Source organism: Bubalus bubalis, chromosome 1, assembly GCF_019923935.1.
Source record: "Bubalus bubalis isolate 160015118507 breed Murrah chromosome 1, NDDB_SH_1, whole genome shotgun sequence".
NCBI classification, from domain to species: domain Eukaryota; kingdom Metazoa; phylum Chordata; class Mammalia; order Artiodactyla; family Bovidae; genus Bubalus; species Bubalus bubalis.
Window position 1 is genome coordinate 113,308,017 of NC_059157.1, and position 24,462 is coordinate 113,332,478.

Consider the following 24,462-nt stretch of genomic DNA (forward strand, 5'->3'; position numbering starts at 1 on the left):
CAGCTATTGACTCATTACTGCCTATTTTTATTAGACGTCCTCCAGGAGTCCTTAAGGGCAGTGTACCTCCTTACTAATACAAGGGTGCCATCTAGTGATGATCATGGGTAAATGTATGCCATAGAATGTGAGTGTCCTTCTCCCGATTCTAATTCCACTTTCTGATGGGGCTTTCAAAATGCATTGAGAAAGCAAAATAAACAAATAGGACCTAATTAAACATAAAGCCTCTTGAACAGCAAAGGAAACCATTAACAAAAAGAAAGCAGAACTTACTGAATTGGAAAAAATATTTGCAAATGATATAACTGATAAGGGGCTAATGTCCAAAATACACAAACAGTTCATACAACTCAACATCAAAAAAAAAAACCTAAACAACTTGATTAAAAAGTGAGCAGAACTCAATAGACATTTTCCCAAAGAGGACATGCAAATGGCCAACAGACACATGGAAAGATGTTCAACATTGCTAATCACAGGGAAAATGCAAATCAAAATCACAATGAGATATCACCTCAAGCCTGTCAGATAGCTATGATCAAAAAGAATACAACAAATGTTGGTTAGGATGTGGAGAAAAGGGAACCTCTGTACACTGTTGGTGGGAATGTAAATTGGTGCAGCCACTGTGGAAAACAGTATGGAGGCTTCTCGTTAATACTAAAAATAGACTTACCATATGGCTCAGCAATTCCACTCCTGGGTGTAAACCCAAACACTAATTTGAAAAGATACATGCTCACCAATGTTCACAGCAGCATTATTTACAATTGCCATGATCTGGAAGCAACCTAAATGTCCCTCAGCAGATGAATAAAGATGTGCTATAGACATACAATGGAATACTACTCAGCCATAAATAAGAATCAAAATTTGCCATTTGCTGCAGCATGGTTGGTCTTAGAGGACATTATGCTAAGTAAAGTAAGTCAGAAAGAAAAAAACAAATACTGTATAAAATCACTTATATGTAGAATCAAAAATGAAACGAAGTGAATTTAACAAAAAAAGAAACAGACCCACATAAATAGAGAACAAACCAGTGGTTACCAGTGGGGAGACAGAAACGAGGAAGGGCAGGATTGGGGTAGGGGGGTTAAGAGTTACAAACTACTCTGTATAAAATAAATAAGCTATATGGATATATTGTTCAGCATAGGGATTACAGCCAATATTTTATAATAACTATTAATGGAGTACAACTTTTAAAACTGTGAATCACTATATTGCACACCTGCAACTTTTAAATCAAATACACTTCAATTAAAAAAATGCACTGAGAGGGAAAATGTACTAAAACTACTATACTTAAACAAGTTTCCTAATATTCATATCATAGGTATATTTAAACGGGGTTTTCCAGGTGGCGCTAGTGGTAAAGAAGCCACCTGCCAATGAAGGAGACCTAAGAGATATGGGTTCAATCCCTGGGTTGGGAAGATCCCCTGGAGGAGGGCATGGCAACCCACTCCAGTTTTCTTGCCTGGAGAATCCCATGGACAGAGGAGCCTGGTGGGCTACAGTCAATAGGGCCACAAAGAGTCGGAAGCAACTTAGCACACTAACACACAGGTATATTTAAACATCTAGTGCAGCCTCCTTTTGGAGAAGGAAATGGCAACCCACTCCAGTATTCTTGCCTGGAGATTTCCAAGGACAGAGGAGCCTGGCAGGCCGTGGTCCACAGGGTCGGGGAGAGCCAGATACCACTGAAGTGACTAAGCACACACGCAGCCTCCTTTCATATCACCGCTCAGATAACTGACCTACATCTCTAGAGCTACTTCATAGTTTCATGGCATTTCAGATCGTCCAGCTGAAAGGAATGTTAAGAGATTATCTATTATCTAGTCCAACTCCTAGTTCTTCAGATGTGAAAACTAACACCTAGGGGGAGGATGGCTGACTTATCACACAGCTAGTGATATTTCCAGTGGGGTTGGTTTGCCTTAGCTTGATTCCTGATGGCCTGGAAAACAAGATAATATTACCTCACAGAGAAGAGATTTTAAATATCTCAATAACAGCTTTCAATTCAAACCAAACCCCAAGCTGTTCCTATAAAGATGGCAAAGGGTAAAACTCCTTGATCTAGGCTCTCTTCATGGCTTTCCCTTCTGAACTCCAAGTGAACACAGAAACTCTCAGGGATTACATTTTGCCCACTAATAATCAATGGAGAAGCCACTACAGCTTACTGAGTGCTTGCTAGGTGCCAGGAGGCTCTCTGATCCTGAGAGCTACCTCTCCTTTTGTTACCGGGAGCTGACATGGAGTCACATGGACCTTGCTGGCTCTCTTCCCTCCTGTTCTCACTGGCTCAACCCTGGGACCCGCTGAGTTCTGGTTAAGCCCAGTGTGCATGAGCTCTGGGTAAGTCCCCCACCTCCCCTGCTCAGGCACTTTAGGCTCCTGATGAGCATGCCCTATTTCTACCTTCCTCTCATCTCAGTACATTCACACAGAGCTGGGAACAACTTAGGGAGCTGTGTGTTCCAGGCAAAGGACATTTTATGTACAAAATTATGGGGTGTGAAAATGCAAAGTTTATTCAGAGAACAGTGAAACTCTGGGCATCAGGAGCAGAAGATGCAGGTGCTAAAACTATCTTTCTTTCCTCTTCTCTCTCTGTCTAGAGAGGAGGAGGCAAAATGTGATCAGGAGGCAACAGACTAATCAAAGTTCCAAAACAGAGGAGACTAAGCTAGGCTGGTCTGAAGGGCTTGAGTGATCTGGGAAAGATTATGGTTTGAACATGGCCGTAGTGGAGTTCTGGTGTCAGGATGCTGGGAAATGACTATGCTCATTAATAAATGACAAAGAAAGAACTGCAAGGAGCTGACCAGGCCTCTAACCTCCCCATTGCACCCAGACAGCCCTCCAGGCAATGGACTCAGGCTGGCCTGCTGGGAAAGGTCAAGTCCATTTCCCCACCTCAAAGGGCTTCTCCTTCCCCTGCCAGTACCACCACTAAGCATGCCCCCAGGCAGAAAGCAGCTTCTGAATGGAAACCTGAACCATCTTTTATTCCCCCAGCCAGGAAAATAGGCTTGGGAAAACGGGTCCCAGGGTTGAACACAGTAAGAACAGGGTGGAAGAGAGCCAGCAAGGTCCGTGTGACCCCATGTCAGCTCCCAGTAACAAAATGGGAGACAGATGTCAGGATCAGACATTTGTATTTTGGGAATATGACTATTTTTATATTGTTTGTATTTCTGATACTCATTCCCTTTCTGTTCTTTCTTACTTTTGGTAAAGTTCATTTTAAAAATGTCAGCTAAGCTAAGAGGAACCAAGGAAAGCTGTTTTGTCTCTGTGCCCAGCCATACCTATGAGGGCTAAATGCGGGGTGAAAGCAGAATTCCAGGTGAACAGACCCGGGGGGATCACCCCTTCCCTCCACAATGCTTTCCTTTCAGGGTTCTCTTTCGCTGCACCATGGAGGGTTCTGGGTCTGGCTTCTGTGATATTTGAGGGTTGTTCCTTCACAACACTGCGTTGGAAATGACTGATAAGTGCTTGACCCTCTGGGGGGTGGGGCAGGGGGAGATGGGAGGTGTGCAGTTTGGAGAGGATTTAGTTCTCTGTCACTGGTGGGAGGGAAGAGATTTCTGGTGGGAGGAGATTGGGTCTTCTGGTGCTTGTCTCTTCAGCAGCTGCCCCTTTCCTCCTTGGCATCATTTGTTACTTAATAAAACAGTCTGAAGCCATATGCTACCTTTGTAAGGTAATAACAAATTTCTTAAAATTCACTTTTTAAAAATAAACAGAAGTGTCATCAGCTTGAGAGAGGTGTGCAAGCTGGAACATACAGCAAATATTTAAAACCACAAATCTGGCCTAGCTAAGTGAGGGCTTCTGTCCTTGTCTGTTGATGATATTAGAGTACTAATACTCAACTTCAGACACAATACCCTCTGGGCTATGACTGAGCTCCTGTTCTACAGTTTTCAATCAAGAAGTTCTAAAGTTAGTTACACTGACAGTATAAGTTCCAACACTTATCAGAAAAGACTCTGATACTGGGAAAGATTGAAGGCAAGAAGAGAAGGGGACGAAAGAGGATGAGATGGTTGGATGCATCACTGACTCAATGGACATGAGTTTGAGCAAACTCTGGGAGATGGTGAAGGACAGGGAATCCTGGCGTGCTACAGTCCATGGGGTTGCAAAGAGTCAGACATGACTGAGCAACCAAACAACAACAAGTTTCAACACAAAGATTCACCAAACGCACAATGTCATATCTTACCAGTGTCACCAGTTCCTATCCCTCTACCTCTAATTTCTATCCCAACAAAGTAAGGTAACCATACTCTGGAGTCAGCTGGGAACCACTCATATCCAATATGCCTCTTCCACAATCTAATCCGAGCAAGACACAGAAAAGCAGATAACTTCTTTCAATATAAACTGTATCACATGATTAAGAAAACCACAACTCTTCTTTGTAGCCTTGTAAAAGATGTGTACCAACTGGGTTTAAAATCCTCATTTCCAGAAAGAAAAACACTGCACAAATAAAAGCACTACAAATCTTGAGCTGAGGGCTGCAACCACAGAATTTAAGAAATACTATCCCAGAAAAAGACACGGTATGATCTCACTTGTATGTGAAATCCAGGGAAAAAACCCAAACTCACAGATACAAAGAACAGACTGGCGGTTGCCCAAGGCAGAGCCTGGGACAGGGGAATGAATGGAGCTGGGCAAAAGGCACAAGCCTCGAGCTATAACGTAAGTAGGTCCCGGGGCGTGACGCGTAGCATAGCCACCACAGTCAGTGACACTCTACCACGCACTTGAAAGCTGCGAGGAGAGCAGACCTCAAAAGTCCTTATTACAAGAAAAATACTGTAAATGTATGAGGTGATGGACGTTAACTCAACTTACTGTGGTGGTCATTTCACAACATATACATATAAAATACCATTATGTTGTATACCTGCAACTAGTACAGTGTTACAGGTCAATTATGCCTTAATTTAAAAAAATATGTCCTCAACATGTGTTCAAATGGGCTATCATTTGCTCCTCACCAAAAGAAATCTTGTTCCTGCACTATCAGGAGCTGGGACATAGAAACACATTTGGAAAGACAGAGGCTTGACTTTCTCACAGAAATGAATCCCCCATGTGGAATTTTAGTTTATGTTTCACTGTCAAAACTATGAACAAGCAACTCCAACCCATACTAAGAATAGGCCGCCCTGAAGTCCTCACTTACACAGAAACTGCAATTGAGGAAACGTCAGAATATGGAAAAGTTATATTAATCTAAATATGGAACATTACATTAGGGACAGAATAAAACTTTTAATATTCTATGACATTAGTATTGTTAATAGCTGCCATTTTCTCACGCATGTTTTACAGGCATGTCCTATTTCATTTTCACAATAACCTTAGAGGTGGGTATTATTATCCTCCTTTTATTGATGAAGAAAGGAAGACACATAGAAGTTGTGACATCTTAAAAGTCACAGCTAGTAAGTAACCCAGGTCTGACTGAGGTCTAGATTTCTTATCAACAATATGCAAACTAAAGACATCGCAAGGCTCTAAAACAAGTTTCTAAAAGACCAAGCCGGTACAGTGAAGTTGCAGAAAGACACAGGAAAATAAACCATCATTCCAAAAGTAAACTCAAATCATGAGTAAAAAAAATAATAATAATAAAGGATTGCCTTTAGGCCAATGCTAAAAACAGCCTATTTATGATTATTCTTATTGAATTTTAAGGAACTGAAAACATTTTGAAACAAGTTTTGGAAAATGTCACCAAAATTTAGTAGCATTATGATCACCAAGTAGGATTAAGTTCACCAAGCTCCCATTAGGAGCCATAAACTGTTAAGTGCTAAGACACAGAAAACAGGAAACAGTTCCCATTCTCAGAAACATTCAGTGATGTTGGTGAGAGATACAGGTACAGTGACAGACCATAATACATTGTGGAAAGTGCAATAAAAGAGTTGCAGGGTATTAGAGGAAAGTGAGGAATGGTATATAATCTAGCCAGTGGGTGGCAGGAGAGTTTACTAGAAGTTGCCTGCTGCAGAGGGTGGGCTACCACTACAAGCAGAGCACAAAGCCTGGGCACAGACCAGAGGTAAGAAAGAGCGCAGTAGCATGGCTTATTGGGGGGTGTTGGGGGGTGGGCCGGGTGTGGGGTACCATGAGGTCAGGGTTGCTGAAGCATGGGGTGGGAGGCAGGGACACAGGTAAGGCTAGGGAGGAGGGCAGGGTCCAAATCATGAAGAAGTTTAAACCAGTGAAGGGTTTTAGGCACACAAGCGACATGCTCAGAATTATCTTTTAACTAAATCCCTTGAGAGATGTAAGCAGACTTGAAGCCACACAGCCATAAGTTCAACTTCTAGCTCTAGGGCTTATTAGCTACATGAACCTTGGAGAGATATAAAACCTTCTACGCCTCAGTCTTGTCAACTGTAAATTGGGAAGTAAACAAATAATAAATGTAAAGCACTGGGACACAGTAAACACTCTTATTATATTATTAATATTATTAATAATATTAATATATTAATATTAATTGCTGTTATTATTACTAACATTAATATCATAAGCCTACAAGTTCAGGGAGATCCATATGGAAATCCAGATAAGACACACTCAGGTCCTGAATAGGACTGGAAAAAACAGGAGACTCAGAACTATTTAGAAAACAGAACTGAGCAAACCTGATGACCACCTGGCTATGGGAGTGTGGGTAAGGGAGAGGGTGCAGCACTGATGAGCCTGCTCAAAGGGATGCAGAGGAATTATACAGGAACAAGGGGGAAGGAAGGGGCAAAGGTCAGGTAACAATTATTTTCAGGATGGAACATTCTTGTGAGCTGAGATGGAAAAGGCAGATGACAAAAGGTGATGATGCAAGAGACAGACTCACTGATAGAACAAGGTTCTTGAGAAAATAAGAAGGAATTTTAAAGTATCTCCTGTGTGTCGGGCACCACACGAAGACCTAGGGACACCGGTCAATGAACCGTCAGAGCACAGTGACATAGATGCTAGTCCTCGGAGTGCATCCCATTACAGAAGCGCCGAGGGGTGGCCATCTGACTGTGGGCCTCCCCAGCCCAAGTCTGTGCCTATTTACCTCTCTACTCCCACTACCCATCAGTGTCTTGCCCCATCTGGGAGGCATTCAATCAAGTTCCTGGTGTGAATGAATAAATATACTTGCCCAAAATCTTATTTCTAGGAGTAGAAATTTTATAAAGAGGCCTGAGAATATATTATAAGAGCGATGCAAGAGATTTGGGTATTAAAATACAGTTAAATAATAATTAAAATACTAAAATATGCAAAATACACATCTAAGAGCTTTACACAGAGGCAGCTGAAGGTTAAGAGAGTGGGGGAACAGGGCTGAGTCATGTGGAGAGGCCTGAAGTGGTTCCAGAACTTTGTCTGGCTGAATATATTCCCCAATCTGCAAATTTAAGCATTTAAGAAGGGACACATTTTTCATCTCAAAACTATAGATAAAGGACTAAAAAGGGAACGTACCAAAGACTATACACTAGCTGAAACCCAATCATCATAAAATAGTCAGGCAGGTGGGCTCTGGCTCAGACTGGCCAGGTTCCAAGTGAAGCTGTACCATTTAGTGACCATGTGACCTGGTCTAGGTCCCTTAACCTCTCTGGTAAAGCTCAGACCATTTGAAAATAAATGAGTCTCCAAGCTCCTTTCAAATCTCTTGCTTAAAGGTGCTAAAGCAGCCTTTCTTAACCTTCTGAATCACATACTCACTCTGAGAATCTATGAAAGCTATGAATGCTACCTACCTTCCCAAATAAACATAGACTCCTTCATACAAAATTCTGCAAATCATTTCAGAAACTCCTGATTGCAGACCTCCTTCTAGTGAGAAAATAACTGAGGTGCAATTCTTTATAAAGAAGATATCTGTCTTCTTTAAAAGTAATGGAGTCCAGGTATCAGAGTGATCCCTTTACGGCCCACGGTGGAGAGCTTGCTCGGTCTCCACCAAACTGTAAGTCTCCTCATCTCTGAATTCCTCAGAGCCCCAAATATAATAAGTGCCCATTTCATTTATCAATTATGTTGATCAGGGCCCTAATGGTTTGAGTGCAGTTTTGGAGTTTTCAGACCTTTGGTGCTTCTCAATGAGTTATCAACTTTGAATTCTCCCTTGGAGTAAGAAATCCAAATAAACAGACAGCAACCACCATGGGCTTACTCCGCAGGGTCTATCAACTTTCCAAAATGGATTTCTGCTGAGAGGAGTCTAGCCACGCGAGACTAGAAGCTTTGCCTCAGTTCTACAGCAGAATTTGATAACCCTCTCCATTCTCCCAAAGGGAAACACACTGCATCTGCTTTTAGTAAAAATCCTTCACATTTGTATAACCCTTTGTACTTTCCAATCCCTCTCACATACATTAAATATTCATCTATGAGGTAGGCAATATATACAGTACTCCATCTTAAAAGATAAGGCAGAGAATGTAACATTTAAGTAATCAGAGAGGGCTTTCAACAAAGTCTAGCACTCCAAGTCACATGGTTATAAATATGTTAGTGTTTCTCTATTTATCCTTTATTCAGAAGGTAGGAGAAACTTTTTTAAAATGACACAGAAAAATAGCCATGGCATTTAATAAAGTGTTCAATGAACATCTAAATAGTACCTATGATTTTAGAAGCCAAGAGCCTAAGCAATTTTATAAATAATGATTCAAGTTTAGTTTTTTTAATGTTCAGTAAGAATCTAATCAACCTATCATTTATGACTTTAAAAAAAAAAAGCAGAATTCACAGTATCTAAGTAGCAGGTGGGGGGATTCTATACTTACCTATTGCACAGTGTAAAATCTGGAGAGAAAAAAGGGGGGAAAGAGAATTAGTAAAGAATATTATATTAATAGCTTTATTTCATACAAATTAGCCTTCAATCAGAATAGAGCAGTGTCTGCCAGCAGTATTGAATTTTAAAAATGAACATTCCATTTTTAAACTTCATTACAGGGTATTTAACAAAATGCAAATTCTTATTCAGTTTTTTGTTCATTTTTAGTTTATTTATCTGTGGAGGATTTGCTAGGGAGTACATCTCACCCTATAGCTTAGCAGATGTCAGTGACTTCTTTTGTAAGACATAAACTAGCAAGAGCAGTAGTGTCCTAGTCCCCTGAGCCACACTGTACAGAACTGTCACAGACTGTGAAGCACAGGATCAGAAGACACCTTTCTTGCCTGGCAGGCCGTTCAGCACAGACATTCATTCTACAAAGCTCCACCCTTGGGCCCCATCTAATCTCTAACCCCAGATTTCTTTGAACTCCAGCCCCACATTCCTTTGGACATCTAAAGCTAGATTGGCACACTTCAACAGATAGTTCACCCTCTCTTTCTTTCATACCTACCTGCCTCTTCACCAACCTCCCACTCTCAATTCAACTGCTCTTTCCTTTCCCTCACCCCCAAATCAAGCAAGTTTCCGAGTCCTGCCAATGCTTCTGGCACATGTTCCCCAGTTTTTTATTTCCAGTGCATAGACGAGACTGCTATCTCCTCTCTACCTCAATGGCCATCTAGCCAGCCAATTAGGTTTTTCCAAATCCCCTTCTAATTCATCCTGTATCTAGCACCTTAACCTGGGTGGTAATACTAAAGTAATTTGAAGCCATCTACAAGATTGATTGAATGACCAAAGTTTTTCTGGACAATAAGACTAACAACTATTGCAGTGCATTTTAGAATTTACATTTCTGTAGCTGTCACTGTGTTGTTTGAAACTATAATAACCCTGGCAGATGGGCAGGACACATACCTCTATTTCCAGATGAAAAAACAAAGACTTAGAAAAGTTGTCCAACTTAAACAAGGTAGTAAGTGATATTCAGGATCAAGAACCTAGATTTTATTTCTAGTCTACTGCATTTTCTATCATTTCACTGTACATTAGTTATATCTGAAAAAACTATAACTTGACAAGACTTAACTTGATCTACAACACGCCTAGTAAGACTCTGTACTCAAGTCTACTATTCTGCTAAGTCTTTTTTGAAGACAGTGGGGCAGAGGGTGGCTTGGATAAAAAAAAAAAAATCAAGCTGCACAAATTTGTTGATAACTGATAAGAGAACAAAAGAATTACTAGACTTCAAATCTTACATTTTTCAAAAGAAAACACTGCTAAGAATCTCAAATGTGTGAATATTACAAGATAAGCTGAACCTCCTGTTGCAAGATCAAGGAAAACTAAGCTACGTGCTGATTAAAATGAAATGGAATGAAAGATGAGCAACCAGCATCCTTTGAGACAAGACAGATGATAATGCCTAGACAGAAAACCTACTCTATTCATGTATGTGGCAAGACATCCAGGCTGCTGATTCACAACAGGGACACTGCAGAAAAGGACATATAACACTTAAGGCCACTCATATCTTCTTTGTGTGACACAACAGATCTTAGTCACATGAGACCCAACCTCTCCCTTTTAATCACATATTTTATACTGCCTCCTTTATTATATAATTCAGAGATGGTATAACTTACCTATACAAAAACGAAAACAAATAAACAACATCTGACATGTAAATTAGGAATAAGAAGAAAGTTGTTTATTTAAAAAAACGTGTATTTCCACATATAAATGCTTGGGGACACAATGACATAATGAAGCACTCAGATACAGGTATCAACTTATGATGAATATGTTTGGATTTAAAAATAAGAGTATCAGAAAGCACTTTGGGCAAGAATAGGAAAATAAGAGAGCAGAGGCACAGGCCAGCACTAGAACAGAAACAATTAAAACAATAATGAACACAGGGAAAGAATCTTAACCGAAGTTAGAATAATGACAGCAAGTAAATAACAAAGTAGAGGAAATGAGGAAGCATAAACATTATCACAAATCAAGTTAGGTCTTATTTATTTGTGTGATGTCAAAATAATTCCCTAGATAATGTCCCAGGATAGGGCAGTAAGAAAGTATCACCAAGAAGGTATCCTTCTCACTTGAAATCCCATTGAGACATATAACCTGTGCCTAGTCTGTAAAAAGAACTTGGAGACAATATACTTTGAATGGTAAGACAAGGAAAAGAATATGGATTAGAAAAAAAAAAAAAAAACGAATGAAAATACTGAGATGATGTGATAACGTGGTTGTGTAATAGACTGGGAATACTTTTAGGATGAAAGTGATTCAAACAAAGGCAATATAAAATACTATTAAAGTAGTTATATTAAAGAAATTGAATGAGATTCCTACATTACATGTGTTGCCATTAACCTAAAGTCTGAACAGGAATCTCAAGTCTGTTTCATATTTTCAATCAGTTTCATTGCTTTTGCAGTTAATAACATTATTGCACTGAAATCCTTTTCAACTAACTATGCCAGCTGAAAATGCTATAATGCTTACAGAACAGAATGTGCAGAGTGAACGAATTACTCAATTTTGAGATACCTTTATTTCAGTTAAGTTCCCTCTTCATTCCAACTGTGGTAGGCAGAATAGTAAAGATGATTCCCGTAAGATTCCTGTTCCTAAATTATCCAATCAAACACTAAACAAGGAACCACAGGGTAGGAATTTTGCAAATGTAGTTAAAAGTCTGAAGTCAATGGACTTTCAGGTACAGAGATAATATGGATAGGCCTGATCCAACCGGGCCAGTCTTTTAAAAGCAGTTTTCTCCAGCTGGTGGTAGAAGAGGAAGTCAAAGATATTCAAGGAACAAGATATTCAATATATTCCTGAATAGTCCATGGAATTCTCTAGGCCAGAACACTGGAGTGGGTAGCCTTTCCCTCCTCCAGGGAATCTTTCCATCCCAGGGATCGAACCCAGGTTTCCTGCATTGCAGGCGGATTCTTTACCAGCTGAGCCACAAGGGAAGCCCAAGAATACTGGAATGGGTAGCTTATCCCTTCTCCAGTGGATCTTTCCGACCCAGGAATCGAACTGGGGTCTCCTGCATTGCAGGTGAATTCTTTACCAACTGAGCTATTAGGGAAGCCTATCTCACATGAATGCTCATCAAACTGCATCCACTGTAAAGGAGACTCTTAATAAGAGTGAACAAAATGATATACACTATTAACATCAATTAGCCTCTTTTCCCAGCCACCCTAGTGTTTCCTCAATAGACTCATGAACAAATTGGCCATGGCAGCAAGAATGGAGGCTATGCATGGGCTCAGCAACATGAACTTCCTCTTAGCAAGGCAGACCTGGTTAACCCGACTGCTGAGTGTCTAATCTGCTAACAGCAGAGATCAACATTAAATGCCCTATAAAATACCATTTCCCAGGGGGATAGCATACACCCTGATGGTAGGTTGATTACACTGGACTTTGTCCATCAAGGAGGGAGCAGATATTTGTACTTATTGGAATAAACACATATTCTAAATATGGTTTGCCTTCTTTGACCACAATGGCTCTGCCAGCCTTACCATCTATACATTCACAGAGTACCTTATCCACCATCATGGCATTCTAACAGTACTGTGTCTGGTCAAAGAACACACTTCACAGCAAAAGAAATCCATACATCAATGGGCTCAGGTCCACTGAATCATCTGATCTTACCACACACCTCATCAACCAGAAATGCCTGGCTCAGCTGAAAGGAAGAATGCTTTACTGAAGACTAAGTTATAATGCCAATTGGGGAACCTTACCTTCAGAGAATGGGGTTCTGCCTTACAGGACGCTGTCTACACTTTGAATCACAGATGCTGTATTCCTCACAACTGGATTACAAAGTCCCAAGAATCCAGAGGAGGAAGCAGGAGTGGCTACTCTCACTATTATCCCTGTTCACTCACCTGAAGAATTTTTGCTTTCCATTCTGGCAATGCTGAGCTCTACTGGTTTAAAAGATCTTAAGTCTCCACAGGTTGCTGGCTGCACCAGGTGACACAACAATGGTTCTACTGAACTGGAAGATTAGACTGCCCCCTGGCCATTTTGGGCTCCTTATTTATGCTACTGAACATAAACAAAAACAGGGTTTACTGATGGATGGAATGGTTGATCCTGATTGAGATCACGTTGCCATAGGGAATGGAGGCAAAGTGGACTATGTACAGAAGCCAGATATGAGGCACCTGTTAGCATTTCCAATAGTAAAGGTTAATGAAAAACTTACAGAAACCAAACAGAGGTAGAATGACTAAGGACTTGGACTCCTTGGGAATGAAGGTTTGGGTCATTCCACCCTTATTGCTGTAGTAGTACTGTTAGTTACTCAATCGTGTCCGACTCTTTGCGATCCTATGGACTGTAGCCACCAGGCTCCTCTGTCCATGGGATTCTCCAGGCAAGAATACTGGAGTGGACTGCCATTCCCTTCTCCAGAGGATCTTCCCGACCTAGGGGTCAAACCCAGGTCTCCTGAGTTGCAGGCAGATTCTTTACCATTTGAGCTACAGGGAAGACTTGCAATCTGTACCACGGTCTAAAGCTATGCTGCCAATGCAGTAGAGCTTATTTCAGTTTAAATTATAAGGAAATAAAACTAGAAAGTCATTTTCTCAGTCTCACCTACCCCATGGACTCAACAGTAGCTAGTGTATTGGACAGATAGCACAGATTTGAAGTATTATCATTGCAAAAGTTCTTCTGGACAATGCCGGTCTAAAGAATTAATTTTATTTATTTATACATCAGTTAGAAATCCTTTGATGGGATTCTTTCAAAGTTCTATTATTTTGGTAAGTGTTTTCAAAATGTCTCCATCTGTAGGAAACTGCATGGTCTCTTATTCAGAGACCTAATGCATTCTCCTGGCTTCCTATGAATATTTTTATTTTTCAAAGTCTAAGGTTCCAAGTTGTTTACTATTACATCTGAAGATTTTCTCTTTTCTGTTAGAAATCACTTATATTCATTTTAAGTTTAAAAATTTAACAAGCAGGTACTCAGGAAGGGAAGAGTTTTTCCCTTGAAAAACAGCTCCTATGTGTAACTCCATACACTCTCAATAACCATACTGAGAGGGGCTTTCACTTCCAAATAATTTTCTAGAATTTTTCCTGATTATTTTTGAATTATACTTTCCAACCTTTTCTACTTCTGGTAGCCATATATCTTGACAGGTTCAATACTCTCAATCTCTTTTCTAGATATCTTGGTTCTACTACACTATTAGTCTGTTAAGTTCCACTACTCTCCTGTATGCTTTTTCTGTGGTACTGATAATCATTCACACATTAGCTAGTCCACCAGAGGTCTCTACTCTGTAATCTACTTTATCTGAGACCATAACCAGGAACTCCTGCCTTTCTTGAATCTTCAGTACATATTACATACTTTTCTGCACTGCACCTTCCTTCCTGTCCTCAACTGCAACCATTGATATTTTCAGTTCTCTTTAAAAAAAAAAAATCAGCATGCTCTTTTTTACAGCCATTACCTGTCTTCTCTGAATACCCTATCAATTTGCTTCTATTTGCTTGAGTTGTTAAGCAGTGAGGCCTGTGTGGGCGGACGCCTGTTGCCCACAGTTTCCCCCTTCCCTTCTGATGTTGTGACACTTAGTAATTATACCAAGTTCTTCCTATTCCCTCTGGTTTTCAGTTTCTGAAGCTGGTTTGTCTGGTTTCTTGTCATTCCCGTTTGTGTCAGGTAGCTCCACTATGACTTGCTCTGCTTGCTCTTCAGAAGACTCAGAGGTCTGGTGTCTCAAAACAAGGGCTCAGAAAAAAAGTAGTCTAAAATGTGCATATAGCTTGTTTCAGAAGTTCCTTTTAAAAATCATTATTGAGAAATCAGCATGTTTCCACAAAGAAGAAAAACATTACAGGTGATGGTTATGTACCCAGATGAGTTCAGAAAAGCAAACTTAACAGACAATGTGCCTAAAATGTATGACTGTATTAGTAACATCACAGAAACCAATCACCTAATATTTCGGCGGGAAAAAAAAAACTCACTCAGTAGTTGAGGTAAAAAGACAAAAACGCAGCAGGGAGACAAGACTGGAGCCCTCTTCCTAAGGATACTACAAGTTCTTAAGAATTTTCTGTATTTTAGAGAAATATCCAAATCAGTTTCCTGTTTCATCAAAGGATCTGAGGAGAGTTGTGAGGTGAGGTGTAAGAGTCAGAGCAGAATACAGACATGGGACTTAGAAAACAACAAAAGCTGTCTTCTTTCCTTCCCCAGAACCAACCAGTTTGGCCATTTCAGACCCAATCCTAAATCAACTCAAGAGAAAAGATAACAAATGAAACTTTTTTCTTTCTTTCTTTTTTTGGTAGATAAGAGGGTTCCAAGCATTAGAGGGATCTGGAAGACAATAAGAAGGAAAAGGGGTGCCTATGGTCCATTAGACAGTCCAAGATGGACAGTGGCTGGTAAATGGTGTATGTACTGATGGACATGTGTGGAAGATGGTCTGTTCAGCAAAAACAATGAGTGTCTCTGCAGAGCAGTCCTTAACTTATTGAAATCTTCACTGTCAATCACACAGGCACATCCAATTACAAGTACCTGAAAGTGTCTTTGTGGTAATTACAGTCTTACGTTAACTAAATATATTTAGAAATCCAAATTCTGTTAGAAATAAGTTTAAAGTGCCATAATGTAGGATCAATATACCAATTTCTAATTTTAACCCAATTCTCAACAGGAAAGAGAGTCCTTCCTTATCCAGGACTATCATGGACACCTCAGAAAAGAATAAAGTAAAAAGAAAATTTATCCATAGGTCATTATAGATGAATGGTATTTTAAAAACTGAGATATAATTCACATATCACAAAATTCACTTAGAGTATACAATTCAGTGATTTTTAGTTATGTTTCTAAGGTTGTACAACCATACCACCATTTAATTCAAGAACATTTTCATCACCTTAAAAAGAAATCCTGTACCCATAAGCAGTCACAGCCCTTGGCAACCATTAATTCACTTTCTGTCTCTTTGAATTTGCCTATTCTGGATATTTCATATAAATGGAATCAAACACATAGCTTTTTGTTTCTAGCTTCTTTCACAAAGCATGTTTTCAAGATTCATCCATGTTGTAACAAGTACCAGTAATTCATTCACTTTAGGGTATGGAGATACCATCTTTTATTTATCTATGAATGGCATTTAAAAAATATACTTTTGTTACCTATGTTAATTAACTCCCAGGATTACTCCAGATTCAACTCAAGACACAATGTATTCACACACTGATCTCTTGGCTTACAAAGTTATCAGCATTTTACTTTCTATCAACTTATAAATCATCTCATATCTCATTATCTTCACTGTACTGTGTCTCATGACTTTGGTACATACTTTCTTGGGCTTGCTGCCTAAAACCACTTTTCTAGAGACTGTCCCTTCCCTCCAACTTCTATATGGTTAATGTGATCCTGCTCTTGTCTATAGGTGACTGGACCAGAAGTAAGTACCTAATTTAAGCTGGACAATTAGGCTCTTCACTAGGAATATGGAAATGGAAATAAGGTTGCTTTTAATTAGCTGCTCTCTTGATTGCAGAAACTATAATCTCAGGAGTTTTCTGTTACCATGGTCTGCTACATAGACTAAGAAACCAAAAAAAAAAAAAACCAGTCTGCAGGAAGAGAAGAATCAGAGAAAGAGAGAGAACACGGTAAAGAAACACAGCAAGAACTCCTGGGTTCCCAATGGTGCTCCAGTCCCTGATTCCAGGCCATTCCTAGGTCCCAGGTGCAGCCCCACCACTGGGTTCCATGGGACATACTATACATTTATAACAAATTCCCCTTATTACAGATGAAGTCAGTCAAGGAGGTTTCTATAATCTCTAGCCAACGGTCCTAACATAATTATCTACTCAATAAAATTTTAATATCTTTATCAGCACAGTGACTCAAGCACATACTTATTTAACTATCACCTGTGGAATATTTTGGAAAACTATCTATAAAAATTACTCAAGACATTCTTGTATGAGTATGTGGGGAAAAAACTAGGATTTCTATTTTATTAAAAAGCTACATTATTGTTTCACAAACTCAATATATCTTGTACATATTTTGCAAAACTTCATTTCCTCAGAAAGTCTTTCTGTATTACATTACTACATGTCCATTTACACATGCTTAGTAAATGTTTTTAAATTTTTTAAAAAGCAAAGTGTTATATTTTCCCGAGAAGATTTGAATTTTCTTGAGAACAAGTAAAGTCTATTTCCTCTGAAAGCAAACTCTCATAGAACCTACTAAGGAATAATCATACAGATTATTATTCAGAATATTCTTACAGAGGTACAAGTGAGTGGCTGACCTGTCTGGACGCATTTTTTCCTCCTATAAACAGGGTTTATTATCAAGCACTAATAATTCACAGAAGGACAACCTATCTGTAACTAAACAATACTAAGCACATGTAATTATCATACCATCTAGGTTGGGTAGGCAAGAAAACATTCCTTAATGGACAGCTCAGGAAACACTGTTCTAGCAAGCCTGATCTCTTCTCCCCAGTTGAGGGGTCCCTTCCCACCACTGCCATCTACAAAGTTAATACACTGCACATTACAGGGAGTCTTCATTCATTTTGCAGAGTACTTTTTCCAGAATCAAATCCAGGATTTGTCACCAAATTGGTTTTTACTGGGGATAATAGAGATAAAACCAAAACTCCAAAGTATTTTCTTAAATCCCTATTAAAAATTCTATAAGGATAAATGGGCTAATCCCTCCCAGGCTAAGATTTGGTTCCTAAGTGGATTTTTGTATCACACTATTTAAGGTCACTACTTTCCCTAAGATATTCTTAAATTTTAAAAATTATACCTCTAATATTACCCAGTCTTACAGAGACAGAATCCCCTTTAAATTATTACATTATTCCAATGGGGTACAACTTCTTACTGTATCAAGCACTGAGGCAGTTTCTAATGGTCTTGATTCCAAATTTGCTTCTCTGTAGCTTTAGAGAACTGTGTGGGCCAAAGGTCCGGGAGACAAGTTCTACTTATTTACTACTGCCTCTTTCCAAAAGAATTTCAGCCTCCAAGTTTAAAATATGGCCTAAACTATTTGCTAAAATTTCCTTAAACTATTAGGGTAGAAAGGAACTTTGCAAATCTACTTCCACCTAATTATTCTACAAATGAGAAAAAGAGGCAGACGAGATAAATGACACACCCAAATTCACAAAGTAAGTTAGTAAAACTAGCATGCTTAGAATAAGGCACTCAAGCTCCGGCTGGAGGCTCTCTACATCGTACTATCTACCTTAAATGTGTAAGGAAGGACAGTATCAAAATCTCTCTGCCTTCTGAGAGAAAAAAAAACAAAAACTGTTAACTTTCTGCTTTCAAAAATTAGGGGAGAGGTGGAAGTAACACATTTTATTTCATAGAGATAAATGGTCTTTTCTTAAATATCCTTCCAAACATCATGATGGGCTTGGCCTAGAGGCTAAGTGAAATGAAACTGAATACCAGATCTGCTCTGCAACCTGAAAAATTTTCACCATAATGAACTATGACAGCTATTCTGTGCGCCCAAAGCTATCTCATCTTCCTTTTTCCATTAACAAAGTCTACAGTTTCTTGGCCAGAAGCATGTGCCCTAGATCTGACTAATCAAGTATCTCACATCACTGGCAAGAGTAATTGTTCTAAGTAAGGCCAACCAGAATCCTTCCCTGATGCTAAGAAAAATAAGCTCTCTCCCACCATGTAGCGAAGGCAATCTGCAGTAGGAGAGCCTAAGACCAATATTCAAAGAGAAACAGAGAAGCAGAGATGAGAGATGGAAAGAGAGTCTGCAACATCAAATCCTTGGTTCTTATTCCTCATTCCTGAGCTGGTTCCTTTGATTTTGTAAGCTAACCCTATATCTTTACCAACTACGGAAGCCAATAAATTTCCTTTTGCTTAAAATAATTTGAATTGGGCTTCTGTCACTTGCCACTCAAAAATCCTAACGTACTTAACCCAGAAGACAGGGATGGATATATACATTATCCTTAATACAGGGAAATTAGTAAACTATTCTTTAAAAAAAATTTTGGAGGCTTCTAGACAGTCTCTACTATTTTTTATATCTATCACTCCTGACATCCTACACTTACCAACTTCACTGTGCCCATTATATGCCAGGCCCCAAGATTATCCGAGTTTGCTAGCAGTTCCCTAGAATGTTCCTGGAACTTTTTTAATCCTAATATAAGTTTGTTTAATTTGATTTTCAATAAAAGTTGAATGTAAAACACATTCCAGGTAATGCAAGTTAAATGAGATCTACTTTACCTGATCAAAGAGATAAACCAGACGTCAACATTATACGTAGCATACTATGAGGCAAGTTTTTAACATTTAAAGCAAATCGAACAGAAACATGGCTACTTCAATATAATTTAGTAGCTTGTTTTTAATTTTACAATAGAAACCAACAACAACAAATCTCAGGACCCACCTCCAATAAGGCTCCAGTTTGGAAGAATTTCAAAGGCTTTTCAATGGAATAATAAAGGCTATGATAGCTACCCTTAGCCAGGTATGCTCTGACCAGACCAACTGCTATAACGAGCCACCTAAGAAAAAACAGAAAAAAAAAAAAAAAAGTTAAGTAGGATTGTAATAGAAAGACATGGCAATGACAGATACTGCCAAAGGTGACCTCAAGAATCTGTCCTGGATTTATGGATTATCACCCTCAAATGCCAAGCTGTATGTAATGCACAGAAATGCTGCACCATCAGCAACATCCTACCAAGAGTGCTTTTTGTAAAAGCACAGTGGCACCTCACCCATCTGGAGCTCGGCCTTTTGGCAACCTTGCCTATTGAGAACAAGGCCAAAAGGAAGGGAATAAGCTAAATTGGTCCTTGAGCGACTATATTAGGTGCCAGAAAGTACAGACAAAAGAAACTACTACAGGAAAATTTAATGCCCTGTGCAGTTAAAGGGTCTGTAATAATAACAGGGTGAAGATTAAGATGTTTTCAACTATTTATGTAAGTATCTAACTGGTACCTTAAAAGCTGTTCTTTTAAAAGACTACAAATGACATGAATAGCTTTTTTTTTTTTTTTAGAATAAAAGGCTTTTAAGCTGAGAGTCCCAAAATCAATTCAGTAAAGAAAGTCAGATCAATACAAAATGCAAAAGGGAAGCATTTAGGCATATGGCTCTGAACACACATTTGTTCTACTCTCCTCCAAAATAAATTTCTCAGATCTTGCAGCTTTTTATTTGTTAAGTTCCATACTGAAGTGTTGTATACCTTTATTAAAGTATGTCTCCTTGAAGGTGCTAACAGACTTATTTATGTGTACAATCTTAACTAGGCAATGGGGAATGTGGTCTGTTATTTCTAGAAACTATCATGCAAAGACATCAAACAAGAGTTTGTAAAAAAAAAAAAAAGAAATTAATTCCTTAATGGTGTTACTGGTTCAGCATTGGTGGTGGTGGTTTAGTTGCTAAGTCGTGTCCGACTCTCGCGATCCCATGGACTGCAGCCTGCCAGGCTCCTCTGTCCACGGGATGCTCCAGGCAAGAATACTGGAGTGGGTAGTCATTTCCTGCTATAGAGGATCTTCCGGACCCAGGAATCGAACCGGGTCTCCTGCATTGCAGGTAGATTCTTTACCGATTAGTGGCCTAGAAAAAACCTTACTTTACTCTCACACCCCCAACTTGTCTTCCTGGTTTAAGATATCATTTCTTACCTGCCACCCTGTTCTCTATGTTAATGGTTTAAAATTACTCTTTCCACCTTCCCCAATGTATCTTAAAAATCTATCTTCAGTACAATGCCCTTACTAAGATGACAAGAATTTTTATATATAAACACACACATAACACTCCTGAATATTCTTTTAAAAACACTGTGACCATTTATGTGATAAAGTAAGCTTGCATGCAATATTTCTTCGTTAGTCTTTGAGTCGAGACATGGGTTCTAGACCCAGAACTACTACTAACAAGTTCTGTGACTTCAAACAAGATAAGCAAGTCACAACTTCTCTGAGCCTAGGTTTCAATACTATTTCTAGCAATAGTCATAAAGCTCCTATGATCTTCTCAAGATATGTTTTGTGCATGTGTGTGTGTGTGAAAAAGCAAGGTGCTGAAATGCTAATAGATTAGAATTTGTATTTTTAAAAAGGGGTGGGGTATGATTATACAATTTGCTAGTATCAGTATCTTAAAGACAGACAAAATTAACTGCCTTCTAGGGAGGAAACCTGTGTGAAAGGGAATATAGGAGAGTAGATTCTCACTGTATGCCCTTGCATATATTTTCAATTTTGCATTTGGCTATTGTATTATCTAGTTTAAAAATAAATCAAACTAGATGTTCATTATACAGTTCTTTCAACTTTTCTGTATGTTTGAAAATTTTCAAAATAAAATGTTATGAAAAAATTTTTTTACAAATGAATACAATTTAAAAATCTATATATTCGTCTGATCCTGTGATCAAAAATCAGGAGATCAAACAATTGGAGAAACTTGGAGAGCGCCTAGCTCAACTCTTTAGTTTTTACAGATAAAAAAACGGAGGTCTAGAGAAATTAAATGATTTATCCAAGGTCACACAGCTAGTCAGTGTCGTAACTAGAACTCAAAACTCGCTATGACAAGGGATGGACTGAAATAATAAACAAGAGGGGGTAAAATCTGTTTCCAGGGTCTATTCCCCTCCTCACCAGTAACCTCCCTGCTCCAACCCACCCTATAAAGTCTGCGGCTGCTGCAGCTTAGTCGCTTCAGTCGTGTCCGACTCGGTGCGATCCCATAGACCGCAGCCCACCAGGCTCCCCCGTCCCTGGGATTCTCCAGGCAAGAACACTTGGAGTGGGTTGCCATTTCCTTCTCCAATGCATGAAAGTGAAAAGTGAAAGTGAAGTCGCTCAGTCGGGTTCGACTCCAGCGACCCCATGGACCTATAAAGTCTAAATTCACCTAAAGCACAGAACTGCTCATGTCACTGGGCAAAAACTTTGAACGCTCTGCCACCACCTTTCACATTAAAGCTCATCGTGGATTTTGAAAACAGCCGCGGAAACAAATGGTCACTCTGCAACCACAGCTCCCTCCATTCCCTTTAGAGGGAACAGCTCGCCATCCGTGACTTGCGGCCTGGGCTCTCCGCGCTGCAGGATCGCCCGGCACACCGCCCCCCAGACCTGGACGTTGGCCAGCCCACCTGTCCTCCCAAGGCCCTCCGAACCACCACCTAGGCAGCCTTCCCCGAGCCCCCATGGAGCCTCGAAACTCCAGCTCCGGGCACACCGGTGCCTGGGAACTTGCTCGGCCCCCGGCCCGGGCGAGAGTCCTGGGTAGGCACAGGCGAGGAGGATCCAGCCTCGGTTGCCCTCAGCGCCCAAGTGCCGGGGCCCGGACTCCCGCCGCCGGGGCTGCGCTGCGCGTGGCGGGCCGAGCCGGGCCGCTCCTCCGGCCGCAGAGCCCCCTCCCCGGCCAGGCTCTCCCGCGCCTTCAAGAACCCCAGCCTCACCCCGCGGTCATCACCACATTGTAGATGACCAGGTATGCCGTGGCCAGAGGCCCTGGGCCCTTTTTCTTCCGCGAGCTGCTGGCTTCGCCGGCCCCGGCACGGCCCCCGCCGCCCCCATTCCCCTTCGACGCTGCAGTCGTCGCCGCCGCCGCCGCCATGTCAACTGCCGGGCACCCACTCTCCTCGCGTAAGCTCCTCCGCCCGGACTGCCCACAGCGAGAGGGCGGGGGGAAGAACGCGGGAGAGGCGGAGCGGAGGCCGCGGGGCGGAGCCAGGGACAACGCCCACGGCGGCCGCCATCTTAGAGGAGGGCAAAGACGCTCCCGGCGCTTTCCGCCCCTCCGCGAGCCTCCGTCGCCACCGCCATCTTGGAACTGAGTAATCACCGCCGCTTTTGCCCTCCGGAGAATAACCTCGGGCGCCATCTTGATTAGGTCAATATTGTCTTTGGCCTTGCTGGGCAGGCTCCCTGTTTCTACCATCTAGATGCATCGTCGTCCGTGGTTATTCTCTTTCCTATAATTTCCGCCTCCATACTGGATTAAATGATTCTTTCATTCTCTCTTGTCATCGTGACTTCTCCCAGTGGTCCTATCTTCTCCCCTAATGCGGCCCCGAGTAAACCTTCCGTTTTGAGTCAGGTCATTTGACGCACATTTCGCTTCCCATCATCTCCAGAGGCAAGCAGGAACTGCCCTTTATGTTAACTTGTAGCTAGGTTGAAGATTTCAGTCTCCGAAGGTTTATTCCCTGCCTTTTAAGTTACTCAGATCAGATCAGTCGCTCAGTCGTGTCCAACTCTTTGCGACCCCACTAATCGCAGCACGCCAGGCCTCCCTGTCCATCACCAGCTACCGGAGTTCACTCAGACTTACAGCCATCGAGTCAGTGATGCCATCCAGCCATCTCATCCTCTGTCGTCCCCTTCTCCTCTTGCCCCCAATCCTTTCCAGCATCAGAGTCTTTGCCAATGAGTCAACTCTTCGCATCAGGTGGCCAAAGTACTGGAGTTTCAGCTTTAGCATCATTCCTTCCAAAGAAATCCCAGGGCTGATCTCCTTCAGAATGGACTGGTTGGATCTCTTTGCAGTCCAAGGGACTCTCAAGAGTCTTCTCCAACACCACAGTTCAAAAGCATCAATTCTTCCGCACTCAGCCTTCTTCACAGTCCAACTCTCACATCCATACATGACCACAGGAAAAACCACAGCCTTGACTAGACGAACCTTTGCTGGCAAAGTAAATGCCTCTGCTTTTGAACATGCTGTCTAGGTTGGTCATAACTTTCCTTCCAAGGAGTAAGTGTCTTTTAATTTCATGGCTGCAGTCACCATCTGTAGTGATTTTGGAGCCCAGAAAAATCAAGTCTGACACTATTTCCACTGTTTCCCCATCTATTTCCCATGAAGTGATGGGACCGGATGCCATGATCTTCGTTTTCTAAATGTTGAGCTTTAAGCCAACTTTTTCACTCTCCACTTTCACTTTCATCAAGAGGCTTTTGAGTTCCTCTTCACTTTCTGCCATAAGGGTGGTGTCATCTGCATATCTGAGGTTATTGATATTTCTCCCAGCAATCTTGATTCCAGCTTGTGTTTCTTCCAGTCCAGCGTTTCTCATGATGTACTCTGCATATGAGTTAAATAAGCAGGGTGACAATATACAGCCTTGACGAACTCCTTTTCCTATTTGGAACCAGTCTGTTGTTCCATGTCCAGTGCTAACTGTTGCTTCCTGACCTGCATACAAATTTCTCAAGAGTCAGATCAGGTGGTCTGGTATTCCCATCTCTTTCAGAATTTTCCACAGTTTATTGTGATCCACACAGTCAAAGGCTTTGGCATAGTCAATAAAGCAGAAATAGATGTTTTTCTGGAACTCTCTTGCTTTTTCCATGATCCAGTGGATGTTGGCAATTTGATCACTGGTTCCTCTGCCTTTTCTAAAACCAGCTTGAACATCAGTAAGTTTACAGTTCA

At 40.7% G+C, this 24,462-nt stretch overlaps 1 protein-coding gene across 2 annotated transcripts in view; it reads right to left on the bottom strand.

The window, feature by feature from the left end:
• HACD2 (3-hydroxyacyl-CoA dehydratase 2) overlaps nt 1-22,923 on the bottom strand; it is an 88,514-nt gene extending 65,591 nt beyond the window's left edge. For both annotated transcript variants that reach the window (XM_006078557.3, XM_044942598.1), the window contains exons 1-3: nt 22,484-22,923; nt 19,433-19,550; nt 8,853-8,871 (exon numbers count right to left, since the gene is read on the bottom strand). In XM_006078557.3, coding sequence (XP_006078619.2) covers nt 8,853-8,871; nt 19,433-19,550; nt 22,484-22,908 — 562 coding nt within the window. In that variant the 5' untranslated portion in view covers nt 22,909-22,923. The remainder of the gene's footprint in view (nt 1-8,852; nt 8,872-19,432; nt 19,551-22,483) is intronic.
• Between the last annotated feature and the right edge of the window lie 1,539 nt (nt 22,924-24,462).